This window comes from Chiroxiphia lanceolata, chromosome 3 (genome assembly GCF_009829145.1).
Source record: "Chiroxiphia lanceolata isolate bChiLan1 chromosome 3, bChiLan1.pri, whole genome shotgun sequence".
In the NCBI taxonomy this organism is placed as follows: domain Eukaryota; kingdom Metazoa; phylum Chordata; class Aves; order Passeriformes; family Pipridae; genus Chiroxiphia; species Chiroxiphia lanceolata.
This window is the reverse complement of record NC_045639.1, coordinates 10,131,143-10,147,059: the sequence shown is the minus strand read 5'-3', so window position 1 is coordinate 10,147,059 and position 15,917 is coordinate 10,131,143. Positions and strand designations below refer to the sequence as shown.

General features: G+C 39.0%; 1 protein-coding gene across 4 annotated transcripts; it reads left to right on the top strand.

The window, feature by feature from the left end:
• Nucleotides 1–6: 6 nt before the first annotated feature.
• TRMT6 (tRNA methyltransferase 6) lies at nt 7–15,471 on the top strand. Of its 4 annotated transcripts, XM_032681914.1 has the most exons (12): nt 102–213; nt 771–939; nt 2,349–2,476; nt 2,871–2,980; nt 6,160–6,251; nt 6,340–6,423; nt 7,582–7,706; nt 8,995–9,359; nt 9,598–9,683; nt 12,863–12,965; nt 13,056–13,142; nt 14,471–15,471. In XM_032681914.1, exons 6-12 carry the CDS (start codon nt 6,392–6,394, stop codon nt 14,642–14,644), a joined length of 972 nt encoding a protein of 323 aa, XP_032537805.1. In that variant the 5' UTR covers nt 102–213; nt 771–939; nt 2,349–2,476; nt 2,871–2,980; nt 6,160–6,251; nt 6,340–6,391; the 3' UTR covers nt 14,645–15,471. The 4 variants fall into 4 exon arrangements, with proteins under 4 accessions (XP_032537809.1, XP_032537805.1, XP_032537806.1 ...); XM_032681918.1 differs by lacking the exon at nt 771–939 and having other exon boundaries at nt 7–213; XM_032681915.1 differs by lacking the exons at nt 102–213; nt 771–939; nt 2,349–2,476 and having other exon boundaries at nt 2,959–2,980; nt 6,160–6,255.
• The last annotated feature ends 446 nt before the right edge of the window (nt 15,472–15,917 follow it).

The window sequence follows — 15,917 nt, the reverse complement described above, 5'->3', positions numbered from 1 at the left end:
AGGGCGGGGCCGGAGCGGGAAGCGGAGCCCTCAGCGGCCCCTCCCCTCCCCGCCTCAGCCCGCGCTCCTCACTGCGCAGGCCCCAAGCCCAGAGAGGGCCCGAGCGGCGGCGGCGGCCATGGAGGCGTCCCCGGGCGCGCGCATCCGTGAGGGGGACTGCGCCGTCCTCAAGCGCGGCGAGGTCTTCAAAGCCGTGCCCGTCCTGCGCCGCAGGTGAGCGCCCGGACCGCGGCTCTCCGTGCTCGGTTTGCGCCTTCTCCTGCCCCCGTGAGGCGCTGCCAGCGGCAGTCCCGGGCCCCGCCGGAGGAAGGGGGGGGTCCCGGTTGCGGTTGCGGTTGCGGTTGCGGTCGCGGTCGCGGTCCCGGTCCCGGTCCCGGTCCCGGTCCCGCCGCTCCGGGCACAAACAGCGGCCTCGCCCCAGGCTGCTGTGACAGGCGGCGGGAAGGGTTTTAGTGCTGCCTCGGTTGCTATGACAGAAAACAACCCGGAAGATCTCCTGGCTGCGTTTCTCCTGAGAATTCTAAAGGAATTTAAGGTGGTTTTGTGTTGTCGTTGTCAAACGGGTGCCGGTCGAAGAGGAGAAGAGGTGGCGGCAGCCTGGGAAGGGAATCGTCATCACACCTCGCCGTGGCACGGGATTTCTGCGAAATGCGGCATCGCCTCGTTAATTAGGGCTTGTTAATTGGCCTCGGTGTGCTCAGTGTGCAGGAAGATGCTGGCGCTCAGCTCTGGATAGTTACTATGAAAGGTCTCCTATTTCTCTTTCCTAGGCCATCTGGCATAGCGGGAAGCGCCTGTACCCCAGCAGGAATTGCTAAAATCAATGGACACAGCCTGGGCTTCTCCCCCTTGCAGCAGAAAAATTTATAGACCAAGGTGTAGAAGTCAGTGTTGGGTAATGTGGCCAGACATCTGATTCAGTAGGATGGAGATTTGAAGGTACTACACTTGAATGAGACTGGTTTAAAAACGGTGTAGCTCAGACCTACGAATTTGGGAGCGCTGGTTATTGTCAGGCTTAATGTTCACCTGTAGCATCTGGCACCAAAATCAGGTAGCCCCTGTCAGCCTGTCACCGACAAGATCTTGGTCATTAAGTCCCTCTTCAGTTTTTGTTTAAAATCTCTATCATAAAAGAAAGAATACAAAAGCCAAAGAGTAAACATAGCTATAAGCAATTAAATTAGTTTTGCGTTAATTTTCCTTTCTGTAATCTCATGAGGGTAAGGATACTCCAGGAACATGTGACAATAGCTATGGTTGGATATTCTGTTTAGAATGGTCATCAAAATGAAATTTGATTATATGCATACATTTTTTATCTATTTAATATTGTATTTAATTTATCTATTTAATATTTTGAGTAATTTCAAGTTTTTTGTAGTAATTTATTAGTCTTTTAAAATCTGGGTTGGCAGGGGTTAAGGGATTTTAATTTATAATGTCCTTTTTTATGAAGAGGATTTGGTAATGTCTCTGATAAAACTTTATTATTACACTTCCTTTAAATTGTAGATTTTATTTGGGGATACAAATAATGTAATATGTAAAATATATATAGAAATCTCATACTTCAGTCAGTAGAAAACTGGAAATAACAACCTTTTTCCTTAGTTTCAGAATTAGTGATGAGTATAATTTGCATAATAGCTCGTATCGACAAGTTTTGGGTTGAATGTGAGTGTGGCATAATATAGTGCTACTTGGCAAGATTGGTATTTCTCTGCTTAGCAAGGCAGCCTTTGTAGGCCAGCCTGAAAGTTGAAGGCTTTGTGGATCCTGTTTTATGTCAAGAAGGAAAAATGCAAACCTGCCTTAATGCAAAAGGGATGATACAGTTTGGTTTTTTTTTTTTTAAAAAACCCATTTCTAGGATTACAAGGCACTCTCTGTTGTGTGTTTTTTTCATAGTCTTTTGGCAAATGTTATTTCAAAGGAGCTCTGCAACATACAGGTTCATGCTCATCTTTTTGCAGTGATCTGCATGACCCAGCCTAGATTTCATATGATTAATTTAATTCCTTGCCTTGTTCTGACTTTCTCTATCAAAAACAGTACTGTATAATTTGAGTGCCATAGCCTTGTTTTATCTCTTACTTTAAATGTCTTCTAAACTGAAAAAAATTTTTCTTACTATATGCTCGATTTAAGTTCTTTGTTCTTTTCTTAACCAGTTTCAGTTTAATGTGGGTTTTGGGGTTAATTTCACTTTTTATGTTTGTCCTGGTTTTCTTAAAGGATATAGATGAAAATGTCATGTATAAAGCTATAGTTTAAGCTCAACTCTTGTGGGTTTCAACATAGTAAAAATAATGCTTTTAGTGTCATTAACTTTTCTCTTATTTCAGAAAAATTATCTTTGAGAAGCAGTGGTTCTACCTGGATAATGCCATTGGACATATTTATGGAACTACATTTGAAGTAACCAACGGTGGAAACCTCCAGCCAAAGCAAGAGGTGGAAGAGACTACCACAGGTATCACAGAGCAGTGACTGGTATTTGGAAAAACTAGTTCAAATTAATTTTTCTTTGATAATGGAAAAGCTTTCTATTAATCATTTGTTAACTTAATGTTGCTTATATTCCTTCTGCCATAAAAGTGCATGGTTTTGTCTTGATCTGTTGTTTCACTAGTCTTGTAACAAATAAGCTTTTTAATATGGGAGAAAATTTGAACCTTAGTTTGGGTGAATATATATACATTAAGGTTTATTTTACATATTATGGTTCATTGCTTAGGCTGTGCTCTGCAAGGCCGTAAAACGTGTGGGTTTAATGATGAGAAATCCGCTTTCTGTGAAACTAAAATCATGTGTTTCTCCAATTTATTTAGTGCTAGATTTTACAAATCTATATCCTTTTCCTTTAGAAACAAAGGAAGCAGGTACAGATAATCGTAACATAGTTGACGATGGGAAGTCTCAAAAACTGACTCATGATGACATAAAGGCTTTGAAGGACAAGGGTATTAAAGGACAGGTAAAAATAAGGTTTTGGTGTCATTTTTTTGCTACCTTGATGGTTATATTTTAGTTTATGAAATAGGCTATTCTTTTTATCTGTGTATAGGTCAAGTCATGTTTTTTGTTTTTACAAAAATACCAAGGCTATTTTCAGAGAAAAATTCATGTAAGGTATGCAGCTTTGTCAATGGAGAGTAAAGTATAGATTTTTATGGCATCAGAAGTCATAACAGATAAAGAAGTACAGCTCACATAATCCCCATGTAGCTTTGTTTCTGTATAAGATTCAAAATGCTCTTTCTGTGTTACAGCTGTTTTAAAAGCATGCCATAAATAAACTATCAAAGGTGTAGGGAAGGATTATGGACAAATAACCAAGTGTGAAGAAATAACACTGTGTAACAAATGTACCATCAGTGAGCCTGTAGGTACCTACCAAACCCGTGTGATGCCTGTGCTTTATCTGTACCTCAAAAGCTAAGAATGTTCACAAGAGATCAGTTCTGTTCTGTTAGAAAAGGGGTTGGTATTGACCCTGCACCTTGTCATAAAGTGAGAGAGGCCATCTTAAATGTCAGTGAAGCATTGCAGCCACTGCTGTTCTGCACAGGCAGTCAGGCAAAATTGTCTCTCTTTGGTTTACCCTTTCTAATAAAAATAAGAAATTGCTCATGCTTACATCAAGTCCATCTCATCTCCTATTTGCATCTTGCTGTTTGCTGCTGCTCTTTGGAGCAGTTTTTCTGCTTCTGCTTAATAACGGATGGACCCAAGGAGTTTAGAAAGGTATTTCTTCTGTTTCCATGGTTGTGCTGCTAGTTGTGTTATCTCTTTGAGAAGAATGTACTAATCAGTCTGACAACTTTGATGTTTTCTATTTGTTCTCATTATCTGTGGCAGAAGATCATTCTGACTTTTCTGTATGTCCTCAGTGCAATACATCTACCATGCTTTTATTTTAGGTTATTAAAATATCCTATTTCATTACTCTGCTTTTCCTAACCATGGCTGAATATTCAGTTTAAGTTATGTTAACAAAAATATACATTATTCCTCCATAAATGTCTAGAAAAATCTGAACTCCTGTTTAGGGATGGCTTGTCTTTGTGATGCAGGCTCAGTTTAGAGATGATTGTTATTTGAAATAAAACTTCAGTGTTGTTGTGGCTTAACCCCAGCCATCAACCAAGCCCCACACATCCACTTGCTTGCTCCCCCACCAGCAGGACTGGGAGAGAATCGGAAGCGTAAAAGCTGCAAAACTCGTGGGTTGAGATAAGGACAGTTTAATAGGGAAAGCAAAGCAAAGCAAGGAATTCTTTCACAACTTCCCGTGGGCATGCAGGTGGTCAGCCACCTCCAGGAGGACAGGGCCCCCTTACATCTAGGGGTGACTTGGGAAGACAAACACCATTACCCCAAACATCCTCCCTTCCTTCCTTCTTTCCCCTAATTTATATATTGAGCATGATGTCATATCCAAGGGTCTGGAGTATCCCTCTGGTCAGTTTGGGTCCCCTCCCAGTTTCCCATGCACCCCCAGCCCCCTTGTCAGCTTGGCACTATGAAAAGCAGAAAAGGCCTTGGCTCTGTGTGAGCCCTGCTCAGCAATGACAGAACCAGCTCTATAGGATCAACAGTGTTTTCAGTACAGATCCACAACACAGCCCCGTACCAGCCACTGTGAAGGAAGTTAACTCTACCCAGCCAAAACCAGCACAGGTGTTGATGGGGCTTGATTTTCCATCCCTTCACAAATCCTTCCCAGTTCCTAAGGGATATGTGTCAAAATGAAGATGTGAAGTGGCTTGTACTCCCAGGGCATTGCACGGTGCTGCAGCTTCCTTTTGGCTTTTGCTTACCCCGAAGAAATACTCCTCAGTTTCCTCACAGTAAATTTTACTGCAACAAACAACCCCACAAAACAACAGCATAAACATCCCAGGAGCTCCATTTAATTTTTTCCAAGAATAAAGCAAAAAGAAGGAGATGGTGTTTCACACCATTAGTAATACATGTTCAGTGTTTGAAGGAATAATGGCCTGAAAAGCAGCTACAGGAAGTGAGAAGTACTTGCAGCACTGTGTTTTTAAACTCTGAGCAATGAAAGCTCCATTGGTTTGGTTTGGTTTGGTTTTCTTGGAAATATTAGTGATCCCTCCAGCTGGAATCTGAAAGTATGAGGAAGAGTTGGATTGGCAAAGGGTGGAGACTAGAATAAAGAGACCAGGAAACCAAAACTGGAAGCCTGGGAAAATCTAGAAGCTAGAGAAGGAAAAAGTCAGGGGGAGTGTTGTAGGAAATAATAAATGCTAAGGAGTTTGACATTGTGCAAGGAGTTGGTAATACCACAATTTGAGAGGCTGACAGAATTAACTGGGGTGAGGGAGGTGTCTGACCATTAGCCAGAGTAGAGGGGAAGAACTAATGGGGAAAAAAGATACCCTCAGATGCTGAAATCAGACAGAGGCACCCAAGGAGGGAATTGGATTAAACCAAATATTATGTCTGATATCTGGTTCCTTGTTTTATTTCTGTAAAATATTTTTGCCTGTGTAGCTTCACACAGGGTTTAGTATACTGCAATCCCTTTACTAGGGGGAATGTTACACTGACAAAATATGTCAGTTGTTCATAATAATTGACAATAAACATAACTGCCTCATTCTAAATACAGGATAATTTAAGGTAGCCAGTCACTTAGAGAAAGCAGTGTAGTCTTGTTCGCATTCAGAATGGGGTAAATATTTAGGTACCAAGACTTCACAGTAAGTGCTGAAGTAATGACTTGCTGATTCTGAAAGGAACGCTCCTGCTTTTTCCTCATTTCTGGCCACACGGGTCTGCCCTCTCTCATGAGTTAGTTCTGGCACCTACCAGACTCCTTCTCCACAAAGTACCCTGTTTTCCAGGATAAGCATTTTCTGTTTTATCATTTTTATTATGGCATTCTGTAGTTAAAGAACACTTAAAAACAAAACAATACTATTAAAATCCTACACGTAGTCAGTGTAGTGTCTCACTTGTCATGTTGGTTAGTAGGAGTTTACTTTGCCATTAATGTCAGTAGAAGTTACTGGTATAAATGCCTCTACTGGAAGAAAATATTTTCAGTGTTTGTTTAAAAAAATACTATATATGAAATGAATGAGAAATAAATGCTAGCTGTAATAAAAATAAATTGTCTCTTCCAAGGAAATAGTTCAACAGTTAATAGAGAACAGTACAACATTCAGAGACAAAACAGAATTTGCTCAAGATAAATACATAAAGAAGAAGAAAAAAAAGTAAGTGAATTTTAAAATGTGGAAAATATTTAGTAATCCTCTAAGCTGTTGAGATTAAAGTAAGACTATTCCTATGTGTCTCTTACAGATATGAGGCAGTTATTACAATTGTGAAACCATCCACTCGCATTCTTTCAACAATGTATTATGCAAGGGAACCTGGAAAAATTAAGTAAGTTTTCATTCTTTTTCTTTTTTCTAATTATAACTTTATCATATACTATAATTTAATTTTTTTCAGAATACTATACCAGAGTATATAATACCTTTCTTTTTTCTGTGAGTGGGAAGATTGCAAGTCAATGAAAAATAATGTGATACAGAAAATGAATCAATGTGCTATTGCAGCAACAGCTTTTACCACGTCCCTGTCACCACCATGTTGCAAATTACCTTTGTAGACAGATGTTCTTTGCATTTTCACAGCTAGCTCTTACCTGGTTTTGGTTGCTGGTGTATCATCTCTGTTTTCTGGCTCAGTAATCAAAGTAACAGGCCACTTACCAGAAGCAGGAATTTTTGCCTTTGATGTGTCAGGGGTTCAAAGTCTTCAATCAGAAGTCTCCAGAAGCTCGTGGTTAACCCTGGGGTCAGGAGTCAGAGGAGGTGATGGCTACAGAGATCCACTACAGAGATCCAGCCCTGCTGGATTTTCACTTCTCTAAACTAAAAGATACATTGTTGCACACATTCATAAATATGGACTGATACATGCTTTTTAATGTAGTAATAGTAGATCTGATATGCTGAGATTTAAAATCCTCAAATGTATGTTATTTAAGGCTTCTCAAACATTTTTTCCTTCTCCTTCCACCATCTCTGTCACTTGGCTTTATTTTACTATGAAGATGAGTTGTAATTTCTGTAGCTATGACTGAGTCTCTTCAGTTTGTGCAGTGGAGGCAGCAGTGTTAGGTTTTGGTCCTGGACTGCAGTGGTGTGTGCTACTGCAAAACAGGTGAAAATCACAAGGAATCACATTATTGGATCAGGAAATGCATTTATACCATTTGTTCTTTACAAAACTGACATGTCAGAGAAAAAAGAGAAAAATATAAAAACCTGACACAGCACAAGATGTCCACTTTGATATGTGCACCCTACTTCACACCCTACTTTTGCTATTTATTCCTTTCTAATTTCTTGCTGGCTCTGGTTCTGGTTCTTCTTTATTACCAGACGGTTCATTATGAGTTTCCACGTGGTGACTGAGGATCACCGACACTGTTCTGAAAATCTGCCTGCAATCCAACTTTTTTTGGTAGGCTCCTGAGCCCAATAGGCAGTATTTCTGACTACTTTGATGTTTGTTAAACCCTCTGCCTTCCAGCCACTTGAGATATGACACCCTGGCTCAGATGCTTACCCTGGGAAACATCCACGCTGGCAACAAGATGATTGTTATGGAAACATGTGCCGGCCTCGTGCTGGGAGCTGTGATGGAGCGAATGGGGGGTGAGTTACACAGTAGCTTTAGTAATGCACAGACTTAAGCTTACCTGAAACTTAAATACACATCCCTGTGATACTTTTAAAAGGCAGCCATTCAAAATAGTTTTCTCAGGTTTTTTTAAATCTAATTTTACTGTCTCTGGTATTCAAAGCGATACTTGTTTCTCTGTTGCAGAAAGCTGCATTTTGCATCTTTCAGTTGGATTTGTTTTTCAATATTTAAAAAAACCTAAAAAAAGTAATTGACAACTAAATTTGATATAATTGTTTATATAATGAAATTTGATTAAATTGATAACTCTGTAGGTAGATCTGTTTTAGTTCCTGTCTGAGTTCCTGTGTTTAGGAAAAGCTGTAAGGAGCTTGTATGTAGATTCTTCCCAGACACTTGGAAGTCCAGGAAAGTGAATGGCAGAAAACAGGAATAGTAGCACTGGAATTCAGACAGCCTACAGCACTGAAAATGTTGCCATTCCTCTTGTTCACTGCACCAGATTTAATGTGTATTCTGCAAAATGTGGATTTTAAAATTATGTGACATTTTCTCGAGGATACTCTAGGAGAAGTTTGACTTGTTTTTCAAACTCAGTTAATTGGTTTCATCATTCAAAGGCACTAGACAGAGGAGACAGTTATATTCCAGAAGCCTGGAAAGGTAGGATGTGTGATGTGATGTGATGTGATGTGATGTTGTGCACACAGACATGCTGTCTGTTGGCTGAGAAGGACACAGGCAGTGGAAATTGCGTTTGTTGCAGCAACTTTTGGCCATAGAGCTACTTTTTGAAGTAAATTATACAATTTCAGCATAACTACTGAAAGGGTATTTTTAGTATGTCTAAACAGCTCTTCCTTTAGAGCCTGGATGTTGAAGAAATTCTTTGCCTATTAATACTGTTAAAATTAGCTTTAGTTTTTTATCAAAACAACTCTATAAATAAGTAACAAAAACTGCAGAAATTTGGTCTGTTAATTATTAATTAAATTATATTTTCTAACAATTTGCCACTGCTTATATGCTCTGAGCTAATCCTAAGTAGGTGTTTGATACACAAATATTCTCTGAGTCACCTTGTCCTTTGGAGTTGCAAAGTGTTGTCCTTTCAATAAAGATCTTCTACCTTGAGGCACAGTTCCACAGCTTGTTAAATTTGATGGTTGGATTAAGAGCAGGAAATTTACCTTCCTATTCTTAAATGAACACTTCATTCAAGCATTTTGGAAATTTTGAAAATATGGCAGTTTAAGAATTCTGGCTTTCCAATGTTTTTTGATTCTTTTACTCTCGTAGGCTATGGATCCATCATTCAGATGTACCCAGGAGGAGGACCTGTGAGAGCTGCTACCACTTGTTTTGGATTTCCAAAACCTTACTTTGATAATCTTCATGAATTTCCTCTCAGCAAAGTGCACAGTCTCCTCTCTGGGACATTTTCTACAGAGACTCTGCCTTCAGACCCTGAAGATAATGCACCAGTGGAAGAAGAAAGCAATGGATTGACTGAGGAGAAACAGACTTCCCTGCAGGAAACAGAAGAGGAACCTACTACTGAAGCACCCATGGAGGTCAACCAGTCAGAAGAGCAGGAAACAATGGACATTAATGCTGAAGATGTAGAATTTAAAGAGAACAAAGAAAAAGAAAATAAAGAAAATGTAAGAATATTTATTGTGGCTATTCAAGTTTTACAATTTCAATATACATAAAATTCTGCTGTATGAATCAGATGTGCTGAAATACAGCTTGTTCAGGTGTTAAAGTGGAATTCTGCAAGTTGTTTCTTTGTCTTACATTAAGACATAAGATGCAAAAAATGAAAACTCAGTCCATGCAATAGTGCTCTGATATATAATTACCAGTTAAAGTACAAACTATTTGTTTTGTTGTTCAAAGGTTCGGGAAAAGCAAATGAAACAATGGGAGAGAAGAAAAAAGCTCACAGAAACTGCTGCTTTGTTGAGGGAAAAGAATGCTGATGGGTGAGTTTGTTTGTAGTTGTTTCCTGGTTTAATGTTATTCCCCAATTTAGTGTTCCCACTGAAGCTCCCCAGACCACACACCTGCCCTGCTCCACCTTCTATGGATGGAGAGGAGGATTGGAGGCACAAAAGGTAAAGATCATGGGTTGAGATAAGAACAGTTTACTGGAAATACCAATGAGATAAGAAACCAAGTGGGTCTTGGGTCTTGTTTAGTTCTTACCTGGTTTAAGATTTTTTCCCTGTTATTTAAATGCCTTGAAATTTCATGATCTAAAAATCAACTAATTATGAGTAAATATTAAAATAAAAATTTAAAGCTCTCAGTTATAACCCAGAATCCAGGTAGAATCCAATACAAAATGACTGCCAAAAAAATCACAGGATTCTAATTGGCAAAGTAGAACCTGAGGTTTTAAGTTTATTAAGGTGGAACTAAATTTGTTGGTTTGGGGTTTTGATTGGTTGGTTTGTTTTTAGACACTCATTTCTTTTTTACACAGGAAAAAACTCCCATATAACTTCATTTTACCTGCTGTTACTCCCAGCGAACAACTTAACACAAATATTCAATATCATAAATTTAAAACAAATACTATAAATATATTCCTAGAAATACAGCCCCACAATAGTATAGGAACATTTGGTGATTTGGTGACTTTTTCCTATGTTCTTAGCAAATGCTGAAGTGATTTGAGTTAACCAAGTAATAACATTAACTTTTTCTCCAAAGACTGTTGGTTCACTGGGAATAAAGCTTTTCTGCTCCCATAAATTTTAATGCACATTTATTGGTTGTGTTTAAATGCTTGTGTATAGTTTTTGGTTTTATTATTATGAAATGTTTTAACTCATACGTTCACTCATGTACCTCGTAGCATATTTAAGTGGTAGAATTAGCCTTTTTTATAAAGATGCAGAAACAGGTCATTGTGTGTTCTCTAAAGCAATAAAATGGTAAAGGAGGTTTGTAAAAAGCACTGCACATCTGTTTGGCAAAAGAACAGCACCACTGTGCATGTGACCATTAAGCTGCCTAAATAATGGTACTGTTTTGGACTGGTTTTATAATTAATGTCTGTGCACGATCTGGCAAAGTGAAAATTAATATCTGACTTTACCTGATATTTCCTGCAGTATGAAATAGTATATTTAGTTGTTGATTGAGTTCAAGGAAGCCTGTTTAGCATTTGTCTCTTGTTTATTTGTTTTCAATCACTTTTATACTTCTTTTGTCCTTTGTAAGGCATGAAAGCTGTAACAAATTACACACCTGAAGGGATGAGTGATTTCTTGCTTCAGGAATTCTTCAGCGTGATGGGGGGAGAGAGAAGTTTATGGTGCCTGAGGGCACTATCCCAGATGGCTCTCTCATGATCACCCTTCTTTAGTCATCTGCCTTTTATAGCCCACTGTTCATTGAGATCAAGAACCACAGGGTAACACAGAAAATTGGCATGGAATAAACAAATGCTTCAAATCAACAACCCTGTACCCGAGTAGAAGCAGGCAGGGAAAGTCGGGGTTTGGTTTTGTTTTGCAGGACAGAAACAGGGAAAGGATGGGTAAAAAACTGGTTAATGTTGGTGGGGAGAAAGATGAGGACTTACTGGCAGAGTAAGGAAAAACTGGTTGTTAGATAAAGATGGGCAACCAACTTTAGGAAAATTAATTCTTGAGGCTCTGAATTTAACAGGGTTTACTACTTAATGTACAAGATACCATTTCAATAGGATTTCTATCTTCTATGCTGTTATGTGGTAAAACATTGCTTCTGCTAGATCTATTTGTTCAATTCCATTTATGAGAGCTGAAGTCTGATATAGGTCATTGAGGGGGAAAAGGAAAGATATTCATTGACTATTTGGTATTCTTTTAAAGAAGACTTGTTAAAGATAGACTTTTTCTGATATTATGAAAGCAGAAATTGGTTTGTGGACATTCCACGTGTTCAGAATTAGACCAGCTCCCTCCTTCTACCCTTCCCTGCACTTCCTCTACCCCTTCCTGCTCCCCCCTCACCCATTACATTGATTTTGTGGCTGGCCAGGCTACCTGCTGGCAGCAATATGTGCTGCCATATGAAAGAACAGAGTTTGGTTTTCCACAGTCTCTCATCTCTCCCTTATCTTCCTGTTTTCTGGCAGAGCTCCTGGCAGTGTCAGTGCAGCACTCCAAGCCTTCCGAGGCACAGGATGGAGTCTTTTCTTTATGACCTGCTTGATAAATTACTGAGCACAATTTTTCTGAGGTTTGGATGTGAAGCAAATGGCTCACAAGGCCATGGCTGGCAAAAAAAAAACAGAACAGGAACAACTGTAAGAGAATTGTCTCACCTCTTTATTGCATTTAGAAAATTGAACAACCATTTTCACCTCCCTTTTGACAGACAAGTTTAACTGTGTCTCCAGTGCTGTACATTCCCCTGGAGAACAAATGTTAATTAATGGGTCAATGTTAATTAATGGGTCATCTCATGTAGTCTCTGTAAACTAGTGAAGTAGTTTAATTATCCCACTCTTTCTGCACAAGCACAACTTATTACTAATTTACTCAGCCATTTCTTGCAATCTAGTTTGGCAGTGATTTGTTTGGATTTCAGCTGGAGATAGCTGTAGAGAATCTCAACCATCTGTATCTCCAAGTTGTACTGTGATACTAAAACAGGGATGGAGAATTAAATAAGAAACCTTTAAGTTCGAAAGGACATAATTTTAAAGATTTTTAGTCATGTCTATTAGGGGATTGTTTTCTCTTTAAATATTCTTCTTATATAAAACTGTATTTAATGAAGACTACCCAGTCTAAAAATCACGGCTGAGGTGACATTCTAAGCAACAATTAGCAGGTCACATAATTTAAATTGTATTTGGAAAATGGTCTTGGGGCCGAGAAAGCAGCATGCAAAGAGGGTTGTAAGAATTATTGTGGAGCTCAGCACAGCTGGAATGAGTGCTTCTGCAATTCATTTAATATTCTGCACCTTAGGGAATGAGCGTTTTTCGGCTCTTAATTATGCAAGTAGAAAACCATGATTTGTTTTTATATTCGGGGAGTTGTTAGAGACATGAAAACATGCTGATGAGCAACTTTTAAGCTATAATTGATTGCTGTGCTAAGTAGGAGGAAAATGTCACTTGATGAGTAGAAAACTAATGTGCATGACACTTGTTTTGCAGCTTAATCGTAGCCAGCAAGTTTCATCCCACACCCTTATTACTGTCTTTATTGGAATTTGTTGGTCCTTCAAGGCCTTTTGTTGTCTACTGCCAGTATAAAGAGGTAAATCAAGTATGTTACTTTAGCTATTTACTGTTCCAGTTTGATACTATTCTGCTATGTAACCTACTATTTGGGTTTTTTTTTTTTAAGCCATTATTAGAATGTTACACAAAGCTGAGAGAAAGAGGTGGAGTTATAAACCTAAAGCTGTCTGAAACCTGGCTACGAAACTACCAGGTAAGGATCACAGTAAGTGGCTGTCAAAACTGCAAATACTCAAACACTGGGGAGCAAAACACTCTCTGAAAATTTCGGACTGACTGAAACAATGTATACGCTCATGCATTGGTTTTACCCATGAGTAGTGGGTATTCTGAAGAGTTTTAATGCTTCATTGTAACCATTTCAAATGGAAATACTTTATTTTCTTCTTACAAAGCATTTCACTTAAGCACTTGCTGAAATATTTGTAGCAAAGTGTTGTGCTTTAGTGGCTAACCTAAAGCACTGTCATGTGAGAGAGATGTAGCAAAATATTACAAGTGTTTATTCGTTTCCAGCTGGTTTGACAGCTGAAAAAGATGTGTAATGTTGAGAGTGGTCGTGACTTATAAAATTATCATCTTCAAATAGCACATTTCCTGGAACCCAAGTAACAAGTTTCTGGTCTGGGAACTGAACAATAAAAACACGATGAGAGGGGAAAATATCACCACAGTGAGAAATGTCAGCGTGACTGACTTTGTTTGAACAAGATGTTTGTGGGAAAATGAGTTGCTGCTTCATCTCTGAAGAAGCAGAACCATATCTGAGGAGCAGCTCACCACCTCTGAAGGAGGTGCACTTCACTGGCTTTCTCCTTGCCCAAGGGCTTCTGGAGTCCATAAGCAATTATTATTTAGGGGATGACTTAATTCAAGGGTGGCCATGATTACTGACTTACTTATTGGGCAACCAAATTGGGAATGACCAGGAGAACCATAGATGTTCACACAAGGTAGGCTTGGCAAGGGTTACTGCATCCTGGACACAGGTCAGTCAGTTCAGACCTGCAGTGGCAGTCAGAGCAAGGAGGAAATATCTGAAGAGAAGTCCTTTGCAAAGAGTGTATTGCATCTGAAAATGATGGTTCATTTCATGTCTTACCTTAAGCTACATAAAGGTGGTAGTGACAGAACTGGAAATTCCTGCATTCCTTCCTGCTGTTTTGTAAGATCAGCTGTGGTTCCAAATACACCACTTCTGATCACATAATGGGACTTCCATGCAACCCAAAGCTTGACTTCACAATTTTGGTGGAAATGCCACAAAGAATTAATCAGTAAGGCAGTAGCCTGTATGCTTACATACTTCTATAACTGGATTCTCACCTGCAGATACTTTGCCCTTTACAGATAAATACACTTTCCCAAATGGCTGTTTGTTGTTATGGCTGGAAAAAAAATTTACATCCAGTACTGTAAGCTGAAATTACACAACATGATGTGCAGATATAGAGTGAGCTTTTACAGGTGCTTGTTGTGGGGTGGGTTTTGGGTGTGTTTTGTTGTTTGCTTTTTTTAAAGGTCTTACCAGATCGAAGCCATCCAAAACTGACAATGAGTGGAGGCGGAGGGTACCTTCTGTCTGGCATCACTGTTGTCTTGGATAAGGGCAAATCTGATTCCAGTAGTTTAGAAGCACTGAAGATGGAGGAGCCATCACCTAAAAGATGCAAAGTTCAAGACCTTCATTGTTAACATTTGGAGAATTCATTTGGTTTTTTAGATCTCGGGAGTCTTACTGTTAGTAAAATACCTATACTTTCAGTGCTCTTGGCAGCACAGGAATGGTACCTGTCACACATCTGTCAGAAAAAGCAGCAGAACTGTGTGGTGGGAGGACTGTCTCACTCCTTAGCAGTTTACATGATCTGAATGTGAAGAAGCAGCCCTGGAAGCAAACAGCACACTGAAATCACTGTAACTTCAGAAAGAAGAGATCAAGGAAGATAAAGCATCAGTGAAGGCATTCTGTTTGTTTGTTGCCAAAGTTGAATATGATGTAGTTTTTTTAAAAGGTTGAGTCCGAATCAACACATCTAACTTAGCTTTCCGTTTTCCCAGAGCAGCATCAGAGAATTCTCATCAGCATTCTGTGTGATCTGCTCCCCCTTTGGACACAGAACTCAGCTGTTTTCAGTAATTTAAGAAAGTAGAATGAACAGGGGAAAAAAAAATCATACACTTCTTTTTCCAAAGGAATAATAAAAAGAGAAACTAATGTTAGACATGACCCCATGTTTACAGCATGACCCCATGTTTTCCTGAAATAGATACAGAAGAGAAAGTGCATGTTCTTAAATTAAAATACTAAGTATTTAATCAGAATGTCTCTATTAGTATTGTCTGTCATTTTCCTGAGAGTTGTTATCTATTTTTAAGATACTACTATTTTGAAGACTGCTATATGTATATATATTTATTCTACTGTTTGATCTTTCAGGATGTCAGCTTTTTTATTGATTTTTTTTTTAACTTTGCATTTGCCATGTCAATTAAACTGCAGGGTGTTTTTCCTAATGAGATTTATCTTCTTTTTCTTACTTTTCCTTCTTGTTGGAAATAAAAAGGTCTAGCATAGGCTTCAGGAGAACCCCTTTGCTGTCTGCACCCCACTGCACCCCTGGTCAGAGCTTTAGGTCCGTGTGGGAGCTCGTAGGGCCAGAAGGACTTGGCTTCTGCTCTTGAACTTACTTATCAGGTTCTGGACTGACTGGACAGACCCTGGAACTTTGAGATAAAGTAATCGGATTTCATAAAGCTGTAAAATTCTGTATTTTGGGGCACCATTAGCTCAAAACAGGGGTTATATTCTGTGTAAAGAAGCAGTTAAGGATTTCTCTTAGGAGAACAGGTGCAGGGTATTTCAGGTTTTATCTACTGCTGGGTTCTGCAAACTTTCCTGTGTTGTTTTTCTCCTTTTATGGAAAGTTTCTTCTCTTTCTCTTTTCTTCTCCTACTTATGTGAAAA